We start from the raw sequence: 22205 nt of genomic DNA, 5'->3' as shown, positions 1-22205 counted from the left end.
TGGACCTTGCAATCACAACTCGTTTCTTGTTTCTTCAAGTCACCAAGTTACCTCCCATATACATACAGTACCCAGAGGTAGACCTCCTATCATCTAGACACCCTACCAATTTTGCATTTGTGCATGCCTCAATCTTCAAGTGTCCATGAGCTGAAATTAAAATTACGTTTCATGGAGTGGCCTCCAAGTGCCTTAAGATATGATACACTGCATCCAAGTGAGAGGAGTAAGGATCATAAATATATACTGACAACAAAGGTGATGTCTAGTTTGGTATAAGATAGATAGATCAACATCCCTACCAACTTTTGATAACTAGCCTTGTCAACTGGTTCTCCTTTTTTTTGCCTTCAAGTGTAGGTTAGGCTCAATAGGAGTCTATGTTGGCTTACACCCTGATAGGCCCTTGGGATCACAGTATTGTGCTACATTGAGGGGGGGGGGAGAGAGAGAGAGAATTAGGGTTGATTAGGGGTTATAAATAGGGGTAAGATGTTAGGAGTTAGGGATTATTTTATGTGAGTGTTTGGGCAGCCGTAAGCTATGGACAGTAGTGTGCTGTGGGGGTGACTGGCACCATTATAACCAGTTTATCATTGTTCTTCGTTATTCTATCAATTAAATAAAATTAGTTTTGCTTTGGATTCATGGATTCATAACAAATTGGTATCAGAGCACGCTTTGATCCACAGAAAGCAATGGAAACTGGATTGTCCATGTTTTTTGGGGAAGGGGATGTGCAGGAATGGCTTCTTGAAGTTTTGTTATTCTGTTGGGAACACCAAATCAATGATGAACCTAGATTGGGAGTGGCGCTCCAACATTTAGAAGGAGAGGCGTTAGCATGGGTTTACCAGAAGAAATGGTCAAACTTCAATAGGTCAACCTTCATGGAAGCCCTGAAATTGGATTTCAGTGTGAACAAGCGACTGAAGTAGCGAGAGAAGCAGAAAACACCAGGTTCGAGCAAGTTAATGGCATCACAGTGTATGAATCATCAATAATGGAACAAATAGAAGCAATAAAGGCTGAAATCATAGAGAATGCTCTGAAAATTTTCGAAGCCATCCAAACAAGAGGTGAAGGTATCGAAAATAGTAACCATGGCGATGAAGCATTGGTAAAGATTTTAAAAGAGGGTGAAAAAGAGGTCAAAGGTAATTTAGGATGGGAGGAATGACGCCAGGATAGAGTGGAAAAAGGCTGGGCGACAAGGTCTTCAGCAAAGCCACCTTGGATGAAGGAAGAAGCGTCAGGAGCAGCACTTTCCGAGTTGCAACGCCGGCATTGGAGGTTGTTACCGCATGATTTACAACGTCGTTTTGTCCAAGATCGCAGAAAACTGGTGATTGAAGATCTGGCAGCAAGCTTTGAGAAGGAAAGTGAGGAATTGATCGCCGGAAATCTCGTTGAGGAAGAGCTGGAATCGAATTTTCCAGATCCAGCAGCGAAAATTTGGGCACTGGTTAGGGTGTGGGTTGCAGGTGAAGCAAGGAGGAACAAAGGGCTTGAACCGGCGGTTCAAGTGTATTAGACCCTTGGGCTGTTTGGGCTATTTATTTTTATGTAATAAACCCATGGAATGGGCCTTGAGAACCCAAATAGATCTAACTCCCCAAAGACCCAAATCCATGGGCTGTGGACCAAAGGTTAAAAAGGAAGCACTAGGGCCTATTAAGCTAGGTCGAACTGAGCAACGTACCCAATATTCAAAATCCAAAGTGTGGGCCTCAAGGAGCCAAATTAATTCAATCAAACAGTGGCCCACTCACTTATTTTATGGACCCAAGGGTCAAGACGCCAGGCAGCAGCCCATCAGGTGTTATATTTCCAGGCCTAGCCCAGCGGTTGCTTTAGTGCCCAAGCAAATAAAGGTCCAAAAAACAAATGGCCCATTTGCCGAACATCATAAACAGGGGTATTTTAGGAAATACTCTATTCAACCTTCTTCTTCTTTCAACCCTACAACTGATTCAGCGAACCAGCACTGCCAACAGTTGCTCACGGTCAAGAGGAAGATTGTGGTGGTTTGTGTGGCAGCAAGGCTTCCTTCTAGGGTCGACGGCGACCCTGAGGAGTCTGTTGGCGCCTTCTATTTCGCCAAGGACTTCATTTTTGGTTGGACATGTGTGTTGGAGATGAATTGCAAGCCTTCTATAGCATAAGAAAAGTTGGAAGTTGAGGGTGTTTTCGGTGCACACGAGCACACTTAATTGCATATGCTAACAAAGATGCTTCCATTCGAGCACTTGAAAACAATTACTATGTGTCGCATTCCTTTTGTAATGAATCCTTTTGCAACTTCGGCATCAAGCAACGCATTTTCCCCCGCCAACTTGCCGGACCAGTACGTAGGGGACTGTGTAGAATGGCCTACTTTTGGTCGCTTCCCATGTACATTTGAAAATAAGTGCATCGTTCTCAATCTTGAAGGGGAAAGGGCTGCAAATGACGGTATGGCAACCAGAGTGCTGCTAATCCACTGCAAGTCCTTAACTCATATATTGACACGAAACTCAGGGCAGCAGGAGTTGTGTTTTATATGGGTCCATATGTTATTTTTGTTCAGCTGATTTCAGTTCCAATGGCTATTCCTGGTTTACTCTTTAACTCAGCTGAAGTTTCCAAGGTTTTTCTTCATTTGGGTTGCTTGGAGTTATGTGGTTATAGCATCTGTTGGATTCCAAGGAGGTGTGTTGTGCAACATGTCGAACTAGCATGGTAGTGAGGCAAACATGTAAAGACCAAGCTTCTAATTTTCTATCACGTCATTCACGTGTGAACAGCGAGTGGGCAGAAGGGAAGGAGGTCCTCATACGGAGTCGCACACAACCCTGAGTAGTGCGGGGAGCCGGGGAATGGGTCAAGTAAACTCCCTTTGGGCCGGAAAAATCACAGATGAAGTCAGCCTCCTTGAGGACAAGATGATTCTCGAGGGGCCAGTAGTGATAGGGCCCCAGGATCACAGTATTGTGCTACATTGAGGGAGGGGGGGAGAGAGAGAATTAGGGTTGATTAGGGTTTATAAATAGGCGTAAGATGTTAGGAGGAGTTAGGGATTATTTTATGTGAGTGTTTGGGCAGCCTTAGGCTATGGGCAGTAGTGTGCTATGGGGGTGATTGGCACCATTGTAACCAGTTTATCATTGTTCTTCATTATTCTATCAATTAAATAATATTAATTTTGCATTGGATTCATGGGTTCTTATCACACCCTAACATCCTAATTTCTTCCAATAGATCCAATGTATACTTTCTTAGAGGGAAACAACACTGGCTGAATATGCCGATTCCAGCCCTAGAAAGTATCTAAGCTTCCCATGTCCTTTATTTCAAATTCAGTTCCCAACAATTTCTTCAGAGCTGCAACCTCCTCCTCATTGCTCCCTATGATCACAAAACCGTCCACATACACTAGGACTCTAGGAGTACAATGGTATGGGAATTTTCTCTCTTGGTGAACAAGCTAGGATTAGCATTACTTTGCTAGTAGCCGATGGAAATCATTGCTCTATATAACCTCCCAAACCAAGCCCTAGGAGACTGCTTCAGCCCATTGAGAGCTCTCTTCAACTTGCACACCTTCTCATGAGTCTCAAGAGAGTAGAATTGATGTGAACACAAAGACCCCCAGGCCAAAACACTAAGTGGGGCCCCTGGATGGCTCCAAAAAGCCCCCTTGATCTGACCAAACCCCCTAGTAGGTATTTAGGGCATTAAGTCCTCTTTTGAGAGCTGGAATTGTTTCCAACTCTATTTCTAGAGTTTAAGCTTGTTTTTTGTTCTTAAATTGAGTTTGTTTTGAGTCATTAATCCATTAGTCTAGCACATGTTAAATAGAGTTATCATTAAATTGAATTTAGCATGTGCTAATCAGCGGTTAAAGTTTTATTTCAGCATGTGTTTTAAGTGTCCCTTAGATCTTATGTTTTAGATGGTTGAGATTAATTCATAAGGTAGGAGCCTAATCTATAAGGGAATCCCACCTGGAGTGAAGGTCGTTTACTATATAATTACAAATCGAGGGTTTAGGTCAAGTGGTAGGATGCTTGTCTATTAGGGATTCCCACATAGTGTCAAAGTCTTTAAAGGCTATAAGTAGCCAAGTCTGCCTTGTAATTCTTCAGTCCTGATTGAATAACATTGAGTTTCCCCACCCCATCCCCAACCTCCTCTCTCTCACATAAGAGCAACCCAGCCCTCCTCTGTTTCTGCGCAACCTTCCCCACACCCCTGCCCCTGCTGCCACATCAAACCAGCAACACTCCCTGCCCACTCACAACATCCCCAGTCCCTCCCCCACCCCACCCCCCACCCCCCGACTCTGTTAGACCCCTCCCCTTTCCCTCCCAACCCTCTAGGACTCTCTCTCTCTCTGTCTCTCTTTCTTGCGGCAGAAAAAGAAAACAAAAAACAAAAATAAAAGGGGGGGGGGGAAGAAACAAAACAAAACAAAAGAAGAGAGGAATCAAGGAAGAAATAGAAGATATCCTTACCTTCCAATATCCAACCCATGCCCAGTACATCATTATCCAATTTGGGTTTGTTAAAACCCCAAAACCTTCCCCATACCCAACCGCAAGTTTTGTTTACCCTTCCCGTCTTCCTATTAATATTTTTGACAAAGAAACTAATTCTTCCCTTTTTCTCAAAACCCTTCCCACATTAATTTGGATTGACCCATATCCATCCTTTCTACAATCCAAAATTATTTAGCTTCTTTCTACCCATCTTAGGCATCCCATAATATTTTTACCTTAATTTGCTGGAAGATTCAGTGAGAATCCTAAATTCTAGGGGATCTTTCTAAGAAACTCTAACTTTAGAATTGGATTTACATCAAGAACACCCAGGTGGCACATTCATATACACCTCCTCTTGGAGCTCTCCATGTAGGAAAGCATTCTTCACATCTAACTATTGTAGGCTTCACCCCTTATTTACTGCACATGAAAGAACAGTCCGAGCTATGTTCATCTTGGAAACTAGAGCAAACATCTCCTAGTAGTCAATCCCATAAGTCTGAGTGAAGCTCTTAGCCACCAACCGTGCCTTGTACCTCTGCACGGTCCAATCTGCCTTGTGCTTTAAAACAAACACCCATTTGCACCAAACAGTCTGCTTTCCTGAAGGTAAAGACACCAGCTCCCACATTTTGTTTTTTTCAGAGCTTGCATTTCCTCATCCATTGCTTCCTTCGAGTTTTAATGAGATAATGCTCCCTACCAAGGATTAAGAATAGAAGTAAAGGACAAAGATGAAACAAAACTTTGAAACTCTAGGGATAGGGACTAATATAAAACATTGGAAATAGGATGCTTGGTGCAAGTTCATGGTTGCTTTTTTAATGCAATTGATAAGTCCAAAATATGATCAAAAGAAGAGTCAGAGACAGACTCTCCTAGAGGAATGGATACTTTAGGACTGACTGATTAAAAGCTGAAGCTTCCAACTAGTTAGGCTCAGAAGGGGTCACTCCCTGCTTTATGTGACAGGTCTTCATAGATATTTGCCCCCTCTACACATCATCCACCAGCTATTTTTGAGGGGATAAGGCTTGACTACAATATGGGTCACTAAGGTTTTTTTCTTTCTTTCTTTCTTTTTTCATTTTTTTTTTTTTTGGGAGGGGGGGGTAGGGGGAGGGGGGAATGTACCTTAAGCGTGAGATACATCGACCAGTTACATTGGTGTAGATCTGACTTTAAATTTTGGGTTTACTTGAGAAGTCCAAAAATTAAAGAAAATTCAGGAAAAAAAAAATTAAGGTGATATGAGAAGGGGAATGGATGTAGTCTACCAAATACCTGAATGAGGAGCCTTTTAGAACTTTAGAATGAATTGAATGGCTTCTTAAGGCTGTTTATTCAGCCATAGAACAATTTGTCTTGAATTCACCAAGAACCTTGATGGGATACTCAACTCTTGTACCTCTTAGACTGAAGTTGACATAAACGAATAGTTGCAACAACAACAGAAACACAAACACAAATGCACTTTAGGCTTAAAGGAAAATAATCCATCTTAATCGATGGGGGTTATTTATAGCCTTACATAAGAAGTCCTAGTGAAATATGACTTAGAAACTTACTTAGACTAGTAGCATGTTGTGACCCAAATTCTTGAACCCGATTTCAAATATAGACCCACACCAACATATTTTTGGCAGGTGAGTTGAATGACCCATTTTTGGAGATTTGTGGTGGAAGCAAAGTGCTTGGGCATTGGCCCAAACTTAGAGCCCACCATTGATTTTGGTTTGTCAAAGGGGGTGGCAGGTCATCACCCCCACGGTACAATACGACCCATCTACCTGATTGGAGTTCATACATATGTATCTCATATGCGCCTACCACATTATTGAGAGATTTGGGATTTTTGGTTACGGTTTTGAGTGAGAGTTCTTGTAACGTCGTTCTTAGCGATTGGTTGTGAGATTTCCTTCTATACTTCTTCTACAGAGTGAAAAGCCTTCCCCTTGGAGGTAGTACATTGCATTGGTGTGTGAATCGTGTTAAATCTCTATATGTTTCTTGTTTCGTTTCATTTTCGATTCATTATTTCATAATGTTCATTCTAACAAACTGGTATCAAAGCTATTGGTTGTTTTTTACCCGTACATCCATGGCTTCTACATCAACTAAATACGACATTGAAAAATTCGACAGGAACATCAGTCAGAATTCGTCAAATAGAGAAATTATTCTGACAATTTTTTTTCTTGGTAGGAAGTCAAATCTAATGTCAGCCGTCTGGAATGTCAAACCCCACCCACATTTCCAGTCAGAATTCGTCAAATAGTAAACTAATGCTTTGAAAACCCAGAAAACTGAGAGGGTGAACACCAAAACATGGACTGCTAAAGAATGCTTGTGAGTATCTAAATGTAAACTAATATATTTTAGGCCTGAATTTTAACACAGGCCAATCCAATCATGTATTATGTCCAACAATCTGTATAGGCAATCATCCTGCAAGACTAGGTGGACCACCAGGAGCCTTTTCTTGAGTCTTGACCGGACCATGTTATGGTAATTTTTCTATCCAAAAAGAAACCGTCCATTTCCGTATGCACACCACCCTATTTTTATTACTTGTAACACTTCCAAATCCAATACAATAATGAGGGTGTTCGAATTGTGCAGACGAAAAGAACTTCAATTAAAACTCCTTGTTTCACAGTTTAAAAAGAAAGGGGGTAACATTCGACTCTAACCATTTATAGAAAAGCCAAAGTTTGTAAATAATATTTAACCAAAAACATAGTTCTAAAAGGAAACTGTTTGGAGTGGGAAAGAACTGAATCAATACCAATTCCTTTGCTGGCGCCAGTAATCCAAACAACCTAAGGTAAAATTTCAAGGGCAAATAAGAAGAGCAGAGTTATAATTAGTCAAAAGAATTCAATTAGATGAGGTTCAACTAAAATCTCAGAAATCCACCTTATCTTCGACTTCTTCGCGCTTTACACTTCTTTTTGAAATTAAGGTAAGATCCCCTGAACCAATAAAAATGGGGAAATGAATAAAAACAGAAGGGAAATGAATAAAAACAGAAGACAACAGAAATTTAATGGAAACAGAAAAGTGAACATAACGATTGCAATTAAGATTCATTACCATCCGCAACGACGAATTTCACGAGGATCGTGAGGACCGTGATTGAAGATACTGCAACCACCACCAGACCCAGCATCCTCACTGTATTTGTTTTCCTGCAGTCTTCTCGTTATCATCGGCCGTTGTTCATGGTTTACTGCACTTTTACTAACGTGAATCTTCACGAGTCAAACGTCTTTTTTTTTTTTTTAATTATTTATTATTTTTGAGTTTTTTATCTGTACATACTCATTTACCGGATTTTTATTTGCAATAATTGTTGCAGCGATCGAGATTCGACCACGTCATCAAATTTCTATTGGATGGTCCTGATTAAAATCTCAAGGGTAATATGCAAATACAACTTTTTATTTTACATTTTAAGGATTTTATAGTTGTAAATTTACGAACTCTAGCCCCCTGCAATTTACCCAATGTGAACGAAGAAGAAGATGGCGTTAGGTACCCAATAACCATTTGTTTGCAATTGACTCATCAAACACCCCCACTGTCGCCTCCTGGATCAATCGCAACGTTGCAACATTCTACCCAGAAACCTTAATCATCGGTGTTGCTATCGACGACGAGGTCTTGACCATCATCCCATCCTCTGCTCCCATTCTTGTTCGACGATTTAGTCTTGTTGTATAGTCTTAGTCCCACATCTAGTAGAAGTGAGAGTTATTATCCCACATCGAAAAGAAGTGGGAGTTTGTTGAGAGTTTTAGTCCCAGTTCGAGTAGATGTGAGAGAAGGTAGGATGATGAGGGGCTATAAAAATATGTCTCCCCTTCCACATATAATTGATCTCAAAATCTTCCTTCTTATATATTTCTTTATCTATAGTGGAGTTTTTTTCTCTTACCCGTGGTTTTTTTCCTTTAAGGGTTTTTCACGTAAATTCTTGTGTTCCTTCTTTTCTCTTATTTGTTGATTGTTCTATTCGGTGGGTTTTTCATAACCCAACAGTGATATCAGATCAAAGTTTTGTTTTCATCCTACGGAGGTGCTGCAAAAAATTTTTGAAGTCATTATTCACGTGTTTGTTTTCTTTTCGAGTATCCTGAAAATGTAGATTGGATGATTAAGTGCATGTCTAAGAAAATTTTGTCTAAAGAGTCTGGTATTTAAGCGGACCGGTTGTATCCCTCCAGTCTTTCCTGGAAATTTTCTTGGTGTACTTTGGTTCAACAATATACCAGTTGGAAGTAACCTGAGGAGATACTTTTCACGTGAAATAATGGGAGTTATTCTGTAGTCAACAACAGTTCGTGATAGAAGCAATGGCAGCAAGGATTGACATCGGCAAGTTTGACTGCACAAAATTCTCATTATGGAAGATGAAGATGAAGGCATTATTAATAAAGGATAACTACACGGAAGCCATCAATAATCGGTCGGCGAAGATCACAGATAATGAAAAGTGGAACAGAATAGATGCAATGACCCTTTCCAATTTGCATCTGGCATTATCTGATGATATTTTAGCGAGCATAGAAGAGAAGAAAAGTGCTAAAGAGGTTGGAATCATCTCATCAAATTGTATGAAGCCAAGTCACTTCACAACAAAATTTTCTTGAAGATAAAGTTGTATACCTCGCAGATGTTAGAATCTACATCAGTTACAGAACACATACATATTCTAACTTCGTTATGTTCTCAACTTTTAACGTTAGGACATAATGTTACGCCACATGAATGTGCTGAAATTTTACTCCAAAGTCTTCCAGATTCATATGACCAAGTCATCATCAATTTAACCAGTAATATCCTCTCTGATTATCTGGTATTTGATGATGTCACTGCTGCAATTCTTGAAGAAGAAAATAGACAAAAAAGCAGGGAAGATAGACAAGCAAGCTCACAACAAGCAGAAGCTCTGTCTATGATGCGAGGAAGGTCAATGGAACGTGATTCCAATGAGAGTCAAAAATCAAGGGAGGTCAAAATCCATGGATAAAAAGAATTTCAAATGCTACAATTGTGGCAGAAGGAAGACACTTAAAAAATGGTGTAGATAAGGCAGAAACATCTCAAGGGTGCGTTGCTAAAGGAGATATTCTTTACAACGAAGCAGCAACGGTATTCAAGGATAGATTGGAGCTCACTGATGCTTGGATCTCGGATTCGGGAGCAACATGGCACATAAACTCTCGCAAAGATTGGTTTCACACTTATGAACCTATCTCTACAGGGTCTGTGTACATGAGAAATGATCATGCCTTGGAGAATGCTGGAATTGGTACCATCAAATTGAAGATATATGATGGTATGATACGTACTATTCAAAATTTGCGGCATGTGAAGGGCCTAAAGAAGAATCTATTATCTTTGGGACAGTTAGATGAAATTGGGTGCAAGATCCACATCCGAAATGGAATGATGAGGATAGTCAAAGGAGCGCTAGTTGTAATAAAGTCTAAAAGGGGCGCTGCAAATTTGTACAAATTAATGGGAGAAACGAGTCTGGAGGCAGAAGCATCAATTGCATCAACCGGTACTACGGAAGAGATGACAAAAGTGTGGCATCAAAAATTAGGCCACATGTTAGAGCAAGGGTTGATGGTTCTCGCCGAATGGAAATTACTCCCGGGCCTCACAAAGGTTTCATTACCCTTTTGTGAGCACTATGTTACAAGTAAGCATCATACATTGAAGTTCAATGCATCTGCTTCCAGGAGTAAAAGTATTCTGGAATTAGTTCATTCTGATGTTTGGCAAGCGCCTGTTACATCTCTAGGAGGAGCAAAGTACTTTGTATCTTTTATTGATGATTATTCCAGAAGATGTTGGGTGTTTCCTATCAAGAAGAAGTCAGATGTGTTTTCAGTTTTCAAAACATTTAAAGCCCAAATTGAACGAGAAACTGAGAAAAAAATCAAGTGCCTCAGGACAATGGCGGAGAATATACAAGGGATGACTTCATTGAGTTTTGTAATCAATAAGGCATCAAGAGACAATTCATGTGGCTTACACTCCTTAACATAATGGAGTAGCGGAGCGGATAAATAGAACTCTACTCGAAAGAACACGAGCCATGCTAAGAATTGCAAGTATGGTTAAGTCCTTTTGGGCAGAAGCCGTAAACGCTGCTTGCTATATGATTAATCGATCACCATCAAGATCAATTGATCTGAAGACACCGATGGAGATGTGGACTGGCAAGCCATTTGATTATTCACGCCTGCACACATTTGGGAGTCCTGTGTACGTGATGTATCATTCCCAAGAAATTTCAAAATTGGATCCAAAATTCAGAAAGTGCAGATTCTTGGGATATGCTGATGGAGTCAAGGGGTATCGATTGTGGGATCCCACTGCCCACAAGGTCGTCATCAGCAGAGACGTCATTTTTGCAGAAAATAAGTTGCAGAAGGAAGATGTGAGTAGCACTTCTATAGAAATTTTGGAGACTTCAACAGTTCAGGAGGAAGAGAAGTCCAATCCAGAAAATTCTTCTGCAGCAGAATCAAAAAACGAGGAACAAGTACAAGTTGAGTCTACAACTGTAGAAGTTCGACGGTCAACTCGTGAAAGATATACACCAACCTGGCAGTCTGATTATATTATGGAGAGCAATGTTGCATACTGTCTTCTAACAGAAGATGGAGAGCCATCAACATTCAAAGAAGCGATTGATAGCTCAGAAGCGTCACTTTGGATGGCAGCTATGCAGGAAGAACTAGAAGCTCTTCATAAGAATAAGACATGGGAGCTGGTACTTTTACCGCACGGAAGGAAGCCCATTGGTAACAAATGGGTTTACAAGATCAAACGAAACAAGGATGATCAAGTAGAGCGGTATCGTGCAAGATTGGTGATCAAAGGATATGCTTAGAAAGAAGGTGTCGATTTTACAGAAATCTTTTCTCCAGTGGTTCGACTTACTACTGTCCGGAATCTTCGGATGGTTCTGGCATTTTGTGTTACGTTTGATTTACATCTTGAGCAGTTAGATGTAAATTTGCACTTCTTCATGGAGATCTTGAAGAAGAAATCCATATGCTCCAACCAGAAGGTTTTAAAGAACTAGAAAAGAAGAACTTGGTTTGCAGATTGAACAAATCTCTACACGGCTTAAAACAGGCGCCAAGATGTTGGTATAAGAGATTTGATTCCTTCATATTGAGCCTTGGATACAACAGATTTGCTTCAAACCCTTGTGCGTGTTACAAGAGGTTTGGTGGTGATGACTTCATTATTTTGTTGTTGTATGTTGATGATATGTTGGTATCAGTCCCCAACAAAAATTATATCTTAGAATTAAAGGCTCAGTTGGCTAGGGAATTTGAAATGAAGGACTTGGGACCCGCAAACAAGATTCTAGGGATGCAAATTCACCGAGACAGAAATAACAGGAAGATTTGCCTATCTTAGAAGCGTTAATTAAAGAAAATCTTGCACCGCTTCAATATGCAAGACTGTAAGCCAATTTCTACCCCACTTCCTGTTAATTTCAAGTTATCCTCAAGTATGTGTCCTAGCAATGAAGTAGAGAGGATGGAGATGTCTCGAGTACCGTATGCATCAGCAGTGGGGAGTCTGATGTTCGCTATGATATGTACAAGACCAGACATTGCACATGCAGTGGGAGTGGTTAGTCGTCACATGACGAATCCAGGATGAGAGCATTGGATTATTGTGAAGAGGATCCTAAGATATGTTAAAGAAACCTCGGATGTTGCTCTATGTTATGGAGGATCTGAATTTACTGTCAGAGGATATGCTGATTTTGATTTTGCAGGTGATCTTGATAAAAGGAGATCCACTATTGGCTATATGTTTACAATTGCAGGAGGAGCTGTGAGCTAGGTATCTAAACTACAAATAGTTGTAGCACTGTCTACAACAAAAGTTGAGTATATGGTAGCTACACAAGCTTGTAAAGAAGCAATCTGGATAAGAAGATTCATGAAATAACTTGGGCACAAACACGAGAAGATTCTCTTGTATTGTGATAGTCAGAGTTCCTTGCACATTGCAAGGAATCCAACTTCTCATTCCAGAAAATAACACATAGATGTACAATATCATTTTATTTGTGAAGTGGTGGAAGGCGGAAGGGTGGATATGCAGAAAATCCACACAAAAGAGAATCTAGCAGATGCATTGACAAAGGCAATCAACATTGACAAGTTTATTTGGTTCAGATCCTTGTATGGCGTGACAGAGACGTAGACAGCATGGTGGTGGCAAGATAGAAAATGGTGTGGAGATTAATTGGTTCTCAATCTAATCTCCAAGTGGGAGATTGTTGTATAGTCTTAGTCCCACATCTAGTAGAAGTGGGAGTTGTTATCCCACATTGAAAAGAAGTGGGAGTTTGTTGAGAGTTTTAGTCCCAGTTAGAGTAGATGTGGGAGAAGGTAGGATGGGGAGAGGCTATAAAAGGATGCCTCCCCCTCCACATGTAATTGATCCCAAAATCTTCCCTCTTGTATATTTCTTTATCTATAGTGGAGTTTTCTCTCTTGCTCGTGGTCTTTTCCCTTTAAGGGTTTTCCACGTAAATTCTTGTGTTCTTCTTTTCTCTTATTTGCTGATTGTTCTATTTGGTGGGTTTTTCATAACCCAACAAGTCTCTCTACAGTGTTGTGGTGGTTTCCCTATTTCTCAAAAATCAATTCACCATGTTAGGGCCGAAGGTAGAATGGAATGCCAAAGAATGAGATTTTTCTTGTCTTTCTTCCTTATAGAGAAGAGATTTTTTCCAACAATATACAAGGTTCTACTGATAAAACAGAGGAAGCAGGAAGGAACTAGGCTGCTTGTTTCCTCTCTTTATTAAATACTTTAATGGTGGATTCCAAGTTTAAACCAGTTCCCCTTGGCTTGATACTTCTAGTTCTGCCAAGTATTTTCACAATAACAGGTAAATTAAAAGAATTCCACTACATTGAACTACTTGTTTTGTTAGACTTTCCTCTTTTTCCCATTTCTCTTGCGCTTCATTGTTGCAGCAGGAACAGGAGTAGTTGCAGAGTAGAAGAAGCAGATGAAGAGCCTTTTTTGGGGTTAAATATCGGAACCGACGTCTCTAATCTCTAATCTCTAATCTCTTATCTCCGGCAGTAAGTGAACAGAGCTGTTTATATTGGCTTACTTAATTTTCCTGTATTTTGATTTTTGTTTGTTTTATGTCCAAACTTAGAACACGACTTGCTGCTGGCTAAGCAAATTATCATCTATTTATTTGATCTAAGGTGAGGTTTGAGAATCCTATCATGTCTAAGATGTCTGCAAAATGCAAGATTTAATCTTCAATCCTTCGTGCTTTCAAATGACCTTTCGAGTATACATTTTCTTTTGGTTTTCTGGTAAAAGAAGATCACATGGAGGTGAAGTTTTGAAAAAGTAGGATTTAAGAGTCGGGTTAGGGTACATACCAAGGGGTTGAGTTCGTAAATTTACAAACTATAAAATCCTTAAAATGTAAAATAAAAAGTTGTAGTTGCATATAATATCCTTGAGATTTTAATTTGGACCGTCGAATATAAATTTGATGTGGTCGAATCTTGACCGTCGGCTGTTGGCAGCTGCTGCTACAAATAAAAATCTCACTTTACTGGGTTGAAACTCCAAGTGAACTTTGGTGTCAAATATCACAATCATTCTAATTTGAAACGTGAAATAATCATAATGCCCTAGCTTTAGTGTAGCTTTCATAGAAAAAAATTTGAGGGAAACTCAAGTTTCGACCAGGTGAAAATGGGAAACTGGGAAATTTCGAGGAAACTTAGGACTTTTTCGTGTAAGTTTCAACATGAAGTTTCAATAGGTTTTAAGGAGTATTTTAGAGTGGAACTTTGCATTAAGTTAATTAGAGTGTAAAGAACATATTGACTGTATTTTGTTAAAAATAAATAAATGTAGATATGTCATTCATTGTACATAACATCAATGTAGAGTTTTCTGAAAAATACATTATAAACTTAACTACTTAAGCTCATAACATTCAATATATAATTTCTAACTTCAAAATAGCTGACAATAAAAATAAAGTACAACTTAGTACCAAGAGGAGTGTCAAGAGTGGATCCATCCTGTGAGTTGAGTAGTACTATGCCTGTAGCATCCTCTCCTCCAACCAACGAAGATAGACATCCCATGACATTTTATTCCTATGGTTGTCAAGGTAATCGACAACTGTAACTTTATGAGTCTGGTCATCAACATGCTTAAGATAATCAGTTTGAGGAAATACGCAATTTGGATAGGGAAGTCTTGATGAAAGGAGTATTTGTCGTGGTATTTGGGGAAACATGAAATAAAAAAATTAAAAAAATTGAAAATTTGGAAAAATTAAAAAATTTACAGGAAAAAGTCATAGGTTTCCACAAAATTTCCCATGTTTCCCACGAAATTTGGGAATTTTTTTCTTCTCATTAACCAGCTAGTCCAGCTGGGTTGAACTAGGTTTCGACGAAATTTTGACAGTTTTGATCGAAACTGAGGACTTTTTTTTTGTCCTCATGAGTTTCGTTTCGACTTTTCAAAAATGCAAAATTTAGACCGAAATTTGTACCATGGTAGTAATTGAATTATTCTTTTATACCCAACTTTGCTAACCATTTAGGAAAAAATTGCTTCAGTCATGTGCATTAACGGTCAAACAAAATTTTTTTTTAGATAAAAAATTTCTGTCATTATTTCATCTCAGTGGTCGAGAATCGAAATCTCGACCGAAATTTTTATCCGACGGACCAAAATGTATCGCACAATGGTCGTGCACATTTAATGCGCAAGGACGCAACCCATATGTGACCCATCTTGTTTATGTACCTTACTTTTTTAGTACCACCGCCCACCACCACCTTCACCTTTCCCCTCTTCCTAGTACAAGAATGGATATAGCATTTTCTGTAAGTTTATTAGCAAGATTTAGCTCTTCTCCAACACGAAGATACTAGAATGTTGTTAAACATATATTTAATTACCTTCAATGAAATATTGACATGATGTTATTTTATGAATATGAACATCAACTTACTTGTTATGCAGATGCATAATATTTATATGACCTACATAAAACTAGATCTCAAACATGTTATTTATTCACAAGTAAATGTTAGTTATTTCACGGTGTTCAATAAAACAAATTATATATGTCACTTCTTTAAATCATGTATAATAGTGATTCATGAAGTAAGTCGACAATATATTTGGTTAAAATTAATGATACAACACATTTAGGAAGCATGTGGTCTTCTATTAGAAAAATGGATTTCAACAATATTATATGAAGATAATGTTGCATGCATAGTTTAATTAAAGGGATTATACATCAAAGGAAATAGAACGAAATATATTTCACCAAAATTCTTTTTCATTCATGATTGTAACAAAATGGTGAAATCGATGTTCATTGAATTCGTTTAAGTGATGATTTGACAAATTTATTTACAAAGGCATTGCTTTTTCAAATTTTGAAAAGCTAATATATGATATTGGAATGTATGTACTCAAAGATACTCAATAATGTTTTCATCAACTGGAGTAAAATACGTCTTGCATTCTTTTTCCCTTTACCAAGGTTTTGTCCTACTAGGTTTTCCTGGTAAAAATCTTAATGAGGCAGCTACCAATACGTATTATTTAAATATGTATATTCTTTTTCCTTCATTAAGATTTTTTCCTGAAGGGTTTTTTCTTAGTAAGGTTTTAACAAAATAAATTATCTATTGATGACAATCCAAGGGGGAGTGTTATAGATAATATTGATTTTGGATTTCCATTAGCCCCAAACAGATCATACCAAAAGAAGTAACTTCCAAATGAAGATCTCAGTGTGCAATCTTGGCAATTCGCATTCCCATATTAACCAAAGATCTTAGCAATCCATCATTCCATATCAATATTCTTATTGTGTGCGAGAATCATATATTGTATTTATTCTTGGACTATGATATTTCCATATCAGAGAATATGCTAGTTCCATTATAAATATACAATGAATAACTCAATAGAAGAGTTGGAACTCATCTTGTTCTAATTTTCTTTTTTGTATTTAATATATCTTATTTATTTTATAACAATATTATATTTCTTTCTCGATTTTTTATGTTGTTCCTTTTGTTTAATTTTATATTGTGAATGGAATATAGGATGACTACATGATTCATTTGATTTGCATTTAGCCTTTATTGTTGAAATCATGTGCTTTTTGTAGGGTAATTTGTAAGATTTTTTTTTTTCATTTTTTGCATGAAAAAAATGTTCATTCAATTATTCAAACCAAAAACAGTGTTGCGTAAGATTTTTTTGGGGGTTAATGATCCTCATGCTTTAGTTCTAAGGGCAAAAATGCCATTACAAATAATTATCTATATTTTTAATATGTGTAGGCCCATGTCTGAATATGATAAAATAATTCAAAGATGGGACCCTTAGTGTGTCCACACAATATGTAATGTGAAAAAGTGTTTGTGTTCCCTGACTGGGGTGGTGATTTGGACTTTCATTGTTGCCCCCCATGTTGAATCCTAGATCTACCCCTGGGCATAGCTTATTGGAAGGGAGAAACATTCTTAAAAAAGATATGTTATGGAATGCTGGGAATGGTGGTCATAGTATCTCTATTATAACTTGGTTCCAATGGCTAACAAATTCAAGTCATTCAAGCCCCCTAATTGTTCACAAGAAAAGATCTCTGATTTGATTGATGCCCTTAAGGAAGCGGTTGGAGGATACATCAGATGATTTTTTTTTGCCTCTGATAAGCAAGCAATGATGCAATCAACTGAGCGAGAAGACAATGGATCATTTGTTTCTTAGTTGCCCTTTCTCAAGGGCAGCGTGGTTTGTTTCTCTAATATCTTTCATTCACTCTTATGATAGTTGCTGGACTTTGTTTCAGTGCTTAAAGTATTGGGATCCTCTCTTCAAAATACTAAAAAGTTTCCTCAAGACAGGCTTACTTGCACAGCGTACCTTCTTTGGTATTTGTTGAGACCTAGAAATGAATTGGTTTCCAATAATTCTTCTTGGTCACCTGAGGGAGGTTGTTTGGTTAGCATGTAAAGCCCCTGAAGAATAAATTGCGTATGTCATTTCAGATAAAACTTCTCTGAAGTTTACTGAGATGTGAAGAATGCTGTTTCATGGAGCCCCCCACTGCCATATTTTTTCTAACTAAACTATGATAGTGCATGGTCTAACGGAAAATAGTGGAAGAGGAATTGAAACCATTATCAGGGATGAAAGAGGCTTGCTTTCAGCCGCTTTTTCAATAGGAAATTTTGATAGTGGATGAGGAATTGAAACCATTATCAGGGATGAAAGTGGTTTCAATAGGGATGAAACCTAGATTTTGCTTGGGAGCAGTGCCACGTAGGCACTGCTCCAAGCAGTGCCACGTAGGCACTGCTCCAAGCAGCCAAGGGTTGGATTTTAATTTTGATATTTAAATTAAATTTTCACCATCCATTAACAGGATGTGCATTAAACATCAAGTTAAGTGAGGATAAACCGTTTCTTTTAAATGAACCGAACCATTTGAGGTTCAATCCAAACCTGTATTTCTATAATTTTGATTGCATTAGAATGGTCTGCCATTTTGGCCCAAAGCTCTGGTGCTCCGGCGACTGTGACGAAACAAGCTGCTCCGGCTGCAGGGGTAGGATTATAGGATCCAAGTTGGAAGTGGTTTGTGGTTAGCATTAAGTGAGGATAGAGATAAAGATGGATAGAATACTCCCTGTTTCTGAAGGCCTGTGAGTTGAGTACATCTCTACTGTTGAGTTGATTGGCCAGGGACCTAACTGCGGATTCCCTACAAGATGATTTGTGGTGGTTGTAATCCATGGGTCAAACCAGAATGAAGTGTTTTTCCCATTGTTCACCCGTCTCATCATCAGCTGTTGTAAGGTTGGCAGAATGGCACATATACTGTTCCACGTCCACGATCCTTTCTTCTTTTTTGTTTTTGGATCAAAGGAAGATGTTTTTGGAAAGATTTTGCCTTCAGAACCTTGGCCCACAAAGACTCTTCTTCTACTAATATTCTCCACCCTTGTTTGAGCAGCAATGCTTCATTCATGTTGGCACTTTTTTTGAACCCAAGACCTCCTTGGTCTTTTGGTTACAGGCATCGATACCATGAGATAAAAGTCAGATGCTTTTTCTTTGCCGGGTTTCCGAGCCAGAAACGTTGGCAGATAGAGTCAATTTGGGAGCACAGAGTTTGTGGGAATTTGAGGCATTACATGTGGTAGATGGATTGTGGTTGAATGGCTGATTTGATTAGGACTTCCCTTCCTGCAAAAGAAAAATTAGACGCTTTCCTGGACCTCATTTGTGGCATCTAACGGGGTCCTAACAACAAAATTGGTTGGAGAAGCACTACAGAATATGAGTCCAACCACAAATATTCTGGGGAGCACGACATGGTGGAAACTTCTGTGGAAATTACCAATACACCCGAAGTTTAAGATCTTCTTCTGGAGATTATTAAATAAAGGGTTACCTCTAGCCACAACATTAACACCTTGGATGAACACTTCACCACTCTGTAGGTTGTGCAACCAGACCAATAAAACTTATTGGCACTTATTCAATCTTGTGAATGGACCAAAAGAGTATGGGCTGCAGGACTGTTGGGACTCAAAACAGAAAATATCACAAGCACAATCGAGTCAATTCTCGATCTATTTGAAACTATGACTCGAGCATGGGGAATGGATAAAGCAACAACAAAATGGACAATGTCGGTCTTCATCATCACATGCTACTTTCTATAGAAGGAAATGAATAATGCTACTTTCTCGAAGAAAGGGCCAAATTGTGAAAATATACTTCAAGCAACTTCTAAATGGATTAGGGACCTCCAACTCGAACCACTTTAGAAGGCGGATCCAACTCATACCCAACAGATTTTAGAAAGGACTCATGAAAGTACTACTATCTGCATTTGCAATTACAATAATACTTGTCATTTACCCATGTTACTATGTGCAGGCGTATGCAATCCAGAACTAGACATGGTGGCGTGGAGTGTAGGGATCATATGGAATGGGAAAATACAACATCTAAATAAAGGAATTATCAACAAAGGGACAAAGGTACATGCCACAATCAAGGGATACTAGAAGGACTCAAGGTTGCGGATCAACACAAAGTCGAACTAAAGGAGATTTGGTGCAATGAAAAAAACTTAGCTTACCTCTCCCCTGAGATGAAGACTTTAAATTGGCCCCTAAATCTTATACCTTTGTTGCTTGTTCTAAAAGATTGTATTAAGACCCATATTACCATGTTTATGTCTCCTACCCTCCAGAAAACATTTGCATGCATAGCTAATTTAGCTCATACAAACTCTAAGTATGCATGTATGTAATAACTGTATTGCTTAAGTTTTTATAAAAACTTCTTTTACTATCAAAAAAAAAAAAAAAAAAAAAAAAAGGTTGGAAGTGGTCTGGTTGGGCTGGTCGGTGCCGGAAGTGGATGTAAAGGCGGTGGTGGGTTTTTGAGAGCTTCCATTGGTCGCCAGAAGCATGATTTCCTTAGCTTTCTCAGCCGGGAAATCATAAAGATAATAACTTTTTCGGCGTAGAAAATTGTCATTTGAGATGAACCCTTGACATAGCCATCTTTTGGTCGTCCTTGGCAGGAATGGAGGAGGAGGACCCATGAGCAAAACCAGTGTGTTGGGGGAAGAGATCCATAGATTGGATCTTCCGATTCGCTGTCACCATCTCTTCACTCGAAGCTTCGGATGACATCTCCAAGTTTGGTAATAGATTCCTCGTCGTCATTGTTTGAGGAGTTCATGTTTCAGGTTTTCCTGGAGATTGAAAAAAAAGAGAAAATGAAATAGATTCATTTTCTACCTCAATAATTCATGAAATTACTTCAAAAGATTGAAAAGCCTTCCAAGTTTCCATTACAAAATAGAAAGAACACGATTATCCACCAAAGATCTAGAAAACCCCCCAAGAAAATACTAAACTTTGCGACAATAAAGAAGATCTGCAAATTAGCAGAATACAGAGTAGGTTGATTTGGGGAAAATATCTTTATCAATTCAGAAATTAGAAAAACAGTAATTCGTTCACTACTTCCCAGAAACTAGGGCAAGAAAACATAGTACGATCCAAGATCATCAATTCCGTAGCGAGGAGATTAAAGCATGAAATATTGATAAAAACCGAGTTTAGAACTAAAAATACCTTTAGTTTCCAGATTGCAAGTGACTCCCATGTTCATCAGATCTCCAAAACTCCCTCTCTCCTTCAAATATTGGCTCAACAAACTACAAGTCAACGAGAAGTTAGGTTTGTCGGCCAATCTCATCAGCTTCTTGCGGAAAAGCTTCCAATTTCCGAATGATCAGACAAACTCGACATGTTTCACGGCGTAAAATTTGAAAATCCTAGAAAACCTTAACGGAGAATTAGATCGCAATCGTAATCTTGATTCTTGTAAGGTAAGGTTTGATGATAACGAAGAACAAGAAAAACTCGAGCGATTGTGAAGCGATGAGGAAGTCTTCTTCCTCGAGGATTTTGCTTGGGACTGCTGGTTGTGCCTGCAGCCGAAGCAGCTTGCTTCGTCACAGTCGCCGGAGCACCATAGCTTTGGGCCTAAATGGCAGACCATTCTGATGCAATCAGAATTATAATAATACAGGTTTGGGTTGAACCTCAAGCGGTTCGGTTCGTTTAAACAAAACGGTTTATTCTCACTTAACTTGATGTTTAATGCACATGATGTTAATGGATGGTGAAGATTTAATTTAAATGTCAAAATTAAAATCCAACCCTTGGCAGCTTGCAGCAGTGCCATGTAATACAGAAGCCTTGGCAATAAAATCGGGACGGGTATTGGCGGTTAATAAAGAATTTCAAAAAACTGCAAGTTGAATCAGAATGCCAAGAACTGGTTCAGCAAAATAATGGTTTCAATCCAATTGCCATCGAAATTTAGACTATTGTTAATGATATTTACAAGCTTAAAGCAAACTTCCACGGATGTATTTTTATACATGTTCTAAGAACTACCAATTTTACTGGAGATTCGGTGAAAGATGCAGCTAACGTGAGTATGTCCTTGATTAAGTGGTTGGTATTCCAGTTAGGACAGGACAATGAATTGAGGATGGAGGGCACAAGTGTTTGGTTATCACTTTCCACACAGACACGAGACAGGTGAAAATCAAATGCAAGAGCAAGGCCTCTTATCACATATTCCTGGAGAGGCTAACTTCATGACGGACGAGCTTGCCAAATCTGCAGCACCATCCCAAGATCGGTTTGTGTATCAACATACCCCATCCCCTTTTTATCTTGAGTCCTACTCTTTGATTCCCTTTGATTCCCTTATGTGTAAACTACCTAAAAGTTTTCATTTGAACAAATGAAGTTATGTTTCTTACCCAAAAAAAAAAAAAAAAACCTGTTGCAGATTGTTTAGCTAGTTTGGCCCTTTCAATGGAACTACCGATGGATTGGCCATTAATCACCCGGTGGTTAATGCAATTACGTAATGCAGATGCCCCAGCTTGTAACAACTTTTCTAATTTAGATATGTTTTCAACTCCACAACCCCCCCCCCCCCCCCCCCAAAAAAAAAAAAAAAAAAAAAAAAAAACGAACAATCTTTTTTCAT

At 38.8% G+C, this 22205-nt stretch overlaps 1 protein-coding gene and 1 pseudogene across 3 annotated transcripts in view; both read right to left on the bottom strand.

The window, feature by feature from the left end:
* LOC149018752 (NAD(P)-binding Rossmann-fold superfamily protein) overlaps positions 1-7788 on the bottom strand; it is a 37303-nt gene extending 29515 nt beyond the window's left edge. Inside the window, exons 1-3 of one of the 2 annotated variants that reach the window (XM_089152909.1) lie at positions 7620-7788; positions 7443-7498; positions 7312-7345 (exon numbers count right to left, since the gene is read on the bottom strand). In XM_089152909.1, the coding sequence (XP_089009035.1) occupies positions 7312-7345; positions 7443-7498; positions 7620-7695 (166 nt within the window). In that variant the 5' untranslated portion in view covers positions 7696-7788. The remainder of the gene's footprint in view (positions 1-7311; positions 7346-7442; positions 7499-7619) is intronic. The other variant, XM_089152908.1, reaches the window with a different exon arrangement.
* An 11452-nt stretch (positions 7789-19240) lies between these two features.
* Positions 19241-21174, bottom strand: LOC149018751 (protein TIFY 10A-like; annotated as a pseudogene). The gene is made up of 2 exons (XR_016172976.1): positions 20768-21174; positions 19241-20382 (listed from the first exon to the last, which is right to left on the bottom strand). The product of XR_016172976.1 is annotated as a protein TIFY 10A-like (transcript).
* Positions 21175-22205: the final 1031 nt, after the last annotated feature.

The sequence above is a fragment of the Hakea prostrata genome, chromosome 4 (genome assembly GCF_041222555.1).
Source record: "Hakea prostrata isolate BN-2017 chromosome 4, UWA_Hpros_2, whole genome shotgun sequence".
NCBI lineage: Eukaryota > Viridiplantae > Streptophyta > Magnoliopsida > Proteales > Proteaceae > Hakea > Hakea prostrata.
This window is presented reverse-complemented; position numbering and strand designations above follow the sequence as displayed.